Raw genomic sequence first — 8,339 nt, forward strand, 5'->3', positions numbered from 1 at the left:
TGTCCGCCACCTACTGGATTGGAGTATAGAGCACTACTTGGTTGGAAATACTTGGTGCAAAAAAAAAAAAATATATATATATATATATATATATATACTGATTAATATAAATTGAAATAAAATAAAAGTAGTCAGAATATTCAAATAAAAATAAACATGTTAAGATTAGATATTGTCTGATTCCAGTTGTTAGCTACTGTCAAGAGGGGATTTTAAATAGTTATTATTTAAGGAAAATTCAAGACGTGATAAGTGAGAGAGCTAATCTACTCCTAGAGTGCACTAAAACACTGTCATTGTTCTTATTTCGATTTAATATTACATTAAAAGTAAATAATTTGCCATGTTTGTCGACAATTGACAACAATAAATGGGAGACATTGTCAGATCATTGCTTCAAGTGTTAGCACTTCCATCTACAGGAAACTATTTATTAAATACATTTTTAATGAAAATAACTGTGGCCCTGAAGCATAAATAAAAAGATACAATTAAAAGTAGCATGGAATAAAGTGTCAATAAAACATAAGGCAACCTGACACACTATACAAAAGCCAAATGTAAGTGGAAATGTTCAAATTCTATTGAACTTTCATCACTAAATATTAACAATTTCTAAACTAATCAAAAATTTAACATCTCACAAAGGTGATTTGATGAATTATTATTCGAGATTTGCTGACATCATAGTATAGAAAAATGGATGTAAATGACATCTGGTGAACTTAGTGTTAGTTACAACAGTTATTAGTCTACACCTCTTTACCATCTTCTCTTACCAAGTATGTGTTTTTCCACAAGGTTCACTATAACCTTTTTCATAAACATTTTATGAATACCTCTGCACAGTTTGCCAGGCTTTGTAGTGATACGCCATTGACATCTGACTCAACTTATGGTAAGTGTAATTTATTACACTTTCTCTCAAATTCCTGCTTTAAGGTCAGAGCAAGCTCTAGTGAGTCAGACCTTTAGAAACCATCATCTAACCTCAAGTCAGAGAAACAAGAACACCATCAAGTGTTATGCTGAGTGTTGCACAAGGCATTATTTTGCCTGCTGGCACTGTGGCCTGTGTTTCTCCCATTGACAGATAGCATTGGCATAACTGACTATGACTTTGTCCATCCAGGAAAGAGGTTGAGGGAAAAGAACAGCGCCTTCAAAGAAGCCGAGATGACCTCCATGTAGTGTCAGAGCGAAAATCACATTTTGCTTCTTTTCTGTGGGGAAACAATACAGATTTATTCTTATTTTAGGTACACATTGAAAGCTATTTTAATGTCTTTACACAATCATTTTAGAGGAAGCCATTCATTCTAGATGTATGTTTTTGATTAACTAAGTACTGACTCATAAGATTCATTATTTTAGGAATTGGACTACACTTGCTGCACTGTACTGAATATTTTGGGGTAAGGAGACTGGATGCAATCATCACATATCAATGTGCATAGACTCGTTTAGTTTACACCTGAAGTGGATTGGTGTCTCTAAGCGAGATACCAATTTTTTGTGTTTTTCACTACAAAGAATCAATTCAGTCATTCATTCAGAAATCGAACTACACTGGTCGTTCTGTATGTTTTTGATTCAACAAAAAGAACTGACTCATAAAATTATTTCTTTCAGAAACTGGACATTATGCCTTTGAGTCACTAAAAAGAAGTGATTCACGAGAAACATTCGTTTAGAAATCAGACTACTTTGGTTGTGAAAGATACTTTTGACTCACTAAATGAAAGCAGACTCGCAAGAGGCATTCATTTAGAAATCTGACTACACTGATTGTGCATAATGCCTTTGAGTCACTAAAAAGAAGCAACTTATGAGAAGCATTCGTTCAGAAATCAGACTGGTAGAGGGATATGCTTTTGATTCACAAAAAAAAGAAAAAGCAGTTCATGCGACATTCATTTGAGAATCGGACTGCACATCTTGTGCTGCTCTTTTACGATGTAGATTCAGATTGTGCAACTGTAGTGCAGGAAATTTTGTCAGAGTACTTTAAAAAGGTTTTTAGTACACATCGCCCTATTTTATTGATAACTGAACCAGAATAAGAATCGGTTCTCAATCTTATTATAAATGCACTTTATTTTTATTATTAATTAAGAGCATTAAATATCAAATAGACATATACTTAGAAAACTAAATAACAGAGGCTGCAAAGTCTTCTGTCGTGGCCACTTTAAAAATGCATCAACTTTTAACTTCTGTTGAAGCTCAAGAAGATTAGGTGTCACATGTTTCCTTAGCGTGAGATAGTTAGGCTTGTTAATGGGGTTCTCTTGGATCTTTCACCTGAGGCAGAAGGAAGAAGCTGATGGCAGTAATCTGATAAATAATCACAGAGGAAAGATCAGATGGCACTGAAAAATTCAGCACAGGTGTCCAATGCAGGATCTTAGAAACACAGCAGTGCTGAGAATTCTAATGGACGCCTAAAAGCACTATTAGGCCATACGTGTTGAAGACGCGTGACCTTTTTTCTTTTTTTTTTTACACTCACTTTGGTAGGTCCTTTATATTTAATGATTTATTTTTTGCTTGCTACAAGCCACTTGACACATCCATCAACTCCTCTGGCTAAAGATGGATAAAAATGGAAAGAATTAGACAGAATAGTGTCTATCTAATCTATAAATACCTGCTAGTGTGCGAGGTATCTTCAGCAGTGACTGATGGACTAATGGATCATCTGAAGAGTTCATCAAGAGGAGAGGAACGCTGATCTGATATGAGAGACATATGCGATTATGGTTTTCAGAAGAACAACATGACTTAATAAAACTGGCTTTCAACAAAGTTACTTACATTGTGAATATAACGCACACAGCTTTCCTTCTCATAGTACTCCTTTAAGGAGTTGTGTCCATGAAACTTCCTAATAGAGACTAAAAAGAATCATCTTGGGAATATAAAATGCAGTCAGAAGTGTCCTATGAAAGCTTTTAAAGTACCTCATAATGTTGTCATCAATCTGCATGAGGGAAGTGGCTGTATACAGATGGCTGAGGTCGGCAGCCTCCATATTGCTAGAGCTCATACCAAATAAACTTTCCCTACAGGACAGATTTACTTGACTCAGTTTCACAAGGGATAGTTAGGAATATAAAGGAATTGGTTGCCAGGAACAAGTGTCAGTCATGCAGTTTAGTGGCCATTATCACTGATCAATCAGAGTCAGATAGATCACATAAATAAGGACTAACCTGTGAGATAGAATGATTTTTTTCATGTTGTCCGCCATGAGGAAGTTGTATAGTCTCCTGCACCGATCCCACTGTAGAAATGTCTCCTGAGCCCTAAAGACAAACAAATAAAACAGGAAACCAAAATTACATATGCACTTGATATAAATTTTATATCAAGTGCCTAACCTAACCCTAACCCTAAAGTAAAAAATTCTTTCTCACCTCAAAGCACTATATCCTTGGCAGATGCTGACGCAGCACAGCACTCGCTCCTGATTGGCTGGACTCTCACCCAGGTACTTGCAGGCGATGTTCCCTCCCAGACTGAAGCCCACCACAATGAGCTGAGTTTGTGGGAATGTGCGTTTAATGTAGCCCACCATGGCTGAAAACTCCCAGGTACAACCTTTAACACAGTATTGCATAGTTAATAAACCATAGTTAAACATAACAGAAATAAGTGATTGCTGTACATTTTCTATAGAAAGATGCGTTTATTTGAAGTATCATTTAAAATTCTAAAGAATTTATATGATTTAATTTGTCATTGTTAATATACACACATATATAAACTACCAGTCAAACATTTTTGGACGGCAAGATTTTTAATGTTTCTTTTTTGAGAAGTCTCTTCTGCTCACCAAGCCTGCATTTATTTGATCCAAAATACAGCAAAATCAGTAATATAGTGACATATTTTTACTATTTAAAATAACTAGATTTTAAAATCAAATTTATTTCTGTGATTTAGAAATAAATTATCAAAGCTGAATTTATATATATATATATATATATATATATATATATATATATATATATATATATATATATATATATACCTACTCACACAATTTTCATTTTTTGTAATAATTACATACAGTATATATATAAGTTTGCTTGTTTCATAACAAACAAACATGCTTGCCAAGCATGGCTTACCATAGGTGAACATCCTTGGGGAAGTCAGCTCGATGTTTGGTAGTGCTCCAAGATGGTTGAGCACGGCGCACCTGTAGCCTTGTTTCTGTGAATAATCCACAAAGGTCCGTATATAATGCTTCTCACTATGGTTACCGATCCCAGGACAGATCACCATGGTGAGGTCTTCTGTGATGGGACAGAGGCAGATAAACACTAGTGAAAGTACGAGCAACACCTTTGCCTCTCCAGAGGAATCCTCTTAATCATAAACACCATAAGTGGATGAAAATAACAAGCTGTCAAGGTCTAAAAATGCAAGAATGCAGCATAAAAAGATTATTTGCGAGTAAACCATATGATAGCTCTGTGTATATTTTAGATCAAGATTTCCCCTTTGGGGTCAAAAATCCCTTTGCTATTGAAAAACCCTGGCTCACCTCCTGTACTGTGGACGCCTTGTGGCTCAAACAGGTCAAAGGTGGCAGTGGCTCCATCTGGCATAGACAGGTACTTACGCAGCCCACAAGGTTTAGGGGACTTTACCCTTCCCATCTTCCCATAAAGAGCAGTCTGGAGATGTCCACTCTTCCCCCATAACAAGGGAGGGATGTACCTGGAGACATGGGCAGGTGGCGTAATAGTTAATGTATCCAAATATATATTTAACTAAAAATGTACTCCTGATTTCTTCTAGTCATTCCACAGCAAATTTGCATAATTTTATTGTATTTTGTATTATTATATAATGTGTGAGAAGACTGCAATAAGATGACAAGAAATCCTTCTAGGCTGCAGCACTCACTCTTTGGTAAGAATGGGACAAGACTTGAGCAGGTAGCGATTGAGAGGGGTGTCTTGACAGGTGATGTCAGGTGCTGCGGTGGGACACTTCAGGTTCAGGGTCCGCACTATGACATACAGCACCGTGGCTACAGCAGCCAGCTTCATGCCATCAAACATGGCCGGCATCTCAGGAGATATGGTGCGGACATCTGCCTCCACTTGGGCACTCATGATGGATTAGTTTACTAAAAGCTGATTAAAGGGGAAAAATTATAATGAAAGGAAATACATTAATATTTTAACTTTTTACATGCATACACGGATATATAGAATAGCACATATTTCATATATCACTTTATTTTCAGATCGGTTAGAATAAAAGGAAATGAGCCTCTCAATATTAAAAAAAATATTTATGCAAAGCTTTTTTAAATAATGAAATGACATTGTTTTGTTTTTTGTAAGCAAACATTATAATTGTTTATCAAACATGATAAACATGAATTTCAAAATTGGAGTAACGTGATCAAATTTACATTGTCCTTTGAAGAATTTAGCAGCTGTGTTTTGTACTAATTGGAGATGAGCAATGGAAGATTTAGAAATGCCTAAATGGGTGTTGCAGTAGTCCAAGCGAGATGCAATGAGTTCATGGATAGCAATCTCTAAAGTTTTCTCAGAGAGAAAAGAAGATGTAGCTAAGTTCATGGATAGCAATCTCTAAAGTTTTCTCAGAGAGAAAAGAAGATGTAGCTAAAAAAACCAAACCAAAAAAACCCCAAGAACTAATAACCGCATTTATTTGGTTATCAAATTTGAGACTCTGATCCCAGAACATGCCTAGGTTCTTGATACAGGAAGAAGTAAAAGGAGCAAAGTAGTCCTGATCAATACTTCTGGTCCCTGAATTTTCACTGCGGCCAAAGACTATAACTTCGGTTTTTGATTCATTCAGAAATAAGAGGTTTTGAGAGAAACACATTTTCAATTCATCATCACATAAATAAATAAAGGTAAATAATTTTGGGTATCACCTGCATAGCAGTTAAATTATGCTTTTTTTCTGTAAATAGAGCCTATGGAAGTGAATACAAAGCAAAAAGTATGGGTGCGAGAATAGAACTCTGCGGCACTCCACAGGAAAGTTAAGCAGGCGATGAAGAAATATTACCCAATCTAACAGAGTAACTTCTATTTGTTAAATATGATTTGAACCAGCTAATAACAGTTCCCTAGTTGCCCACAAAATATTCTAGTCGAGATAGAAGAATTTTATGAATTTTTCATCACCTTTATCAGGTCAAGTCTTACAGAATTAGGATAAGAGTCACCAGAGTCATTCACTAACAAAGTATCATTATAGACCTATAATAAAGCAGACTCTGATGGAGAGGCTTAAAGTTTAAAAAATTTGATTTGCACTAAGGAAAGACCGTAGCTGAGTAAACACAGTTTTTTCCAGTGCTTTGGTAATAAAAGAATGGATTATACACACATAAACACATCTAATAGAAAAGAGTACATTTGGACAGAATTAATATGACTTAAAAAAGCTAAACACATATAAAAATAGGATAAATTGCCAATATAAAAGACAGAAATATTGCACATAGAATTTATTAATTTCATCATGCAACACAGTTACAGGGAGTTAATCTGTCTGCGCTTAATGAATACAGTTTACAGTGACTCTGTCAACAGAGTTAATCATACTTCTGACATAAACATGCTTAGAATGTTTTTGAATTTCTATTATTCAATATAAAGCTGCTGTATTATGCATATTTTTTACTTGTTATAAGACAATTTACGACGCGTTGAGCAATTTAAATATTGCTTGTGCGTTATGAACATAACATAACAATAACATCGAATTCTTAGCATGCACAACATGCATAGAAAACAATGCATACCTTGTCTTCAGAGTTGTCCGGTGACTCATCTGTGCCTTTGCTCTTGACATCTTTTCTGTAACGTTACTCAAAGACATCTGATGACTACAAACATCATCCACAGAGCATCGTCATTCACTTTACACCCAGCAACTGGAGCGCGTCTTCATTCGCGTCCTCTGATTGGAGCAGCGTCACAGTGACGACAGGATCGCCTAGTGCGATTGATATTCAGTGGGTTCCAGCACCATCATTATGCGCTAGAATTCCAATAGCGGAAATTTCACTGTCATTCAGTAGCTGTTATCTGAGTGAACCAAAGAGTGCAAAGAAATTACACTTAATTTTAAGTATGAATACTATGTTGAATTTCCACTGAAGGAGAAGTCAAAATAGGGCCAAAACATAAGTGAAAGTTTACAAATGTTCAACAAGTAACTGCACTTAAGAAATTGCTTTGTTTTTATAAAGCCTTTGCACAAATCTCAAGGTCGCTTAAAGCATTACAAGGTTGCTTGCTTAAGTTAAAAATGTAAAGTAAAAGTAAACTTTTAATTGGAAATGTATAAAGAAACGTGATCAACTTAGATCACCTTTATTTCGCATTGTTTCACAGAATAGAATAAAGATGCTCACTAAATCAAATGATAGAAAAGTAATGTTATCCCTTTAAACACCTCTACTGGTTTGTTTACATAATTTATTTTATCTCCCAAAACTAAAATGCTCAAGCAAGCAAGCAAAATAAATAAATAAATAAATAAATAGATTTTCCTATATGAAATGAAATAATATGTAATGTATTTCCTTTAAACATGTTTACTGCACATGTTGCATACACATTTATTTTAACCACCCAGAAACAGGGGGGAAAAAACTTATGCTTAATACAAATAAATCCTGAAATGGATGGATCGGATGAATGAATGAATAGGGTAAATAAGAAAAAAATAGCATTATCCTATAATAAATATGATAAATAATGATCCCTTTAAATGGCTTTATATATTTATTATCATAAATCAAATGCTTAAAACACAGAGGAAAACGTGATCTGACTGATTGATTAAATGCAGCTTCATATGGATATGAACAGTGTGCTGATTGATCATTTCCACAAGATGGCAGGATACAACTGAAAGCACACAGCGCTCCATGGAGCAAGTTGTTTACAGTTTCCATGTATTACAAGTGCTTTCGTCAGAGTGGTATGTTCTCACAGAAATTCAGAGAACTGGAGAGAGCAGATGCAAAAGTGACAACAGCAGTGCACCAGCAGTCCAAGAACATCTTGAAGACTCAATATAACAATTACACGGCAAATTCCAAGTAATGCACTCTGTAATGCACAACTGATTTGATCCCCCTTATAAATGATTACATTATTTCCCGTAAGTGCCATAAATGGAACACAGTTACTCACTCTAAGTGATGCTAAATAAGATGGATATTTTGTGAGACAACCAGGCTCTTAAATGTCTGATGTTTAAAATCCAGCTCCATGATTTTCCCACAGCCGACATCCATTATATTATTAGAGATTAGT

The 8,339-nt window shown here is 35.2% G+C and overlaps 1 protein-coding gene across 1 annotated transcript; it reads right to left on the bottom strand.

Annotated features, from left to right (window-relative positions):
• Positions 1–569: 569 nt before the first annotated feature.
• On the bottom strand, positions 570–6,947 carry LOC113085511 (monoacylglycerol lipase ABHD2-B). The gene is made up of 10 exons (XM_026255171.1): positions 6,815–6,947; positions 4,921–5,153; positions 4,556–4,731; positions 4,137–4,304; positions 3,420–3,603; positions 3,216–3,308; positions 2,964–3,065; positions 2,818–2,887; positions 2,651–2,735; positions 570–1,223 (listed from the first exon to the last, which is right to left on the bottom strand). The coding sequence occupies exons 2-10, from the start codon at positions 5,130–5,132 to the stop codon at positions 1,048–1,050; spliced, it is 1,266 nt and encodes a 421-aa protein (XP_026110956.1). The 5' UTR covers positions 5,133–5,153; positions 6,815–6,947; the 3' UTR covers positions 570–1,047.
• Positions 6,948–8,339: the final 1,392 nt, after the last annotated feature.

This window comes from Carassius auratus, unplaced genomic scaffold (genome assembly GCF_003368295.1).
Source record: "Carassius auratus strain Wakin unplaced genomic scaffold, ASM336829v1 scaf_tig00041705, whole genome shotgun sequence".
In the NCBI taxonomy this organism is placed as follows: domain Eukaryota; kingdom Metazoa; phylum Chordata; class Actinopteri; order Cypriniformes; family Cyprinidae; genus Carassius; species Carassius auratus.

What these genes read in the sequence shown, in the direction of transcription:
- LOC113085511 (XM_026255171.1), bottom strand. Translation starts at nt 5,132, where the DNA reads ATGAGTGCCCAAGTGGAGGCAGATGTCCGCACCATATCTCCTGAGATG. An exon ending in AGGCGTCCACAGTACAGGAG is followed by an intron (nt 4,305 to 4,555) that starts GTGAGCCAGGGT and finishes GTCCCATCACAG; the next exon opens with AAGACCTCACCATGGTGATC. An exon ending in CAAGGATATAGTGCTTTGAG is followed by an intron (nt 3,309 to 3,419) that starts GTGAGAAAGAAT and finishes GTTTGTCTTTAG; the next exon opens with GGCTCAGGAGACATTTCTAC.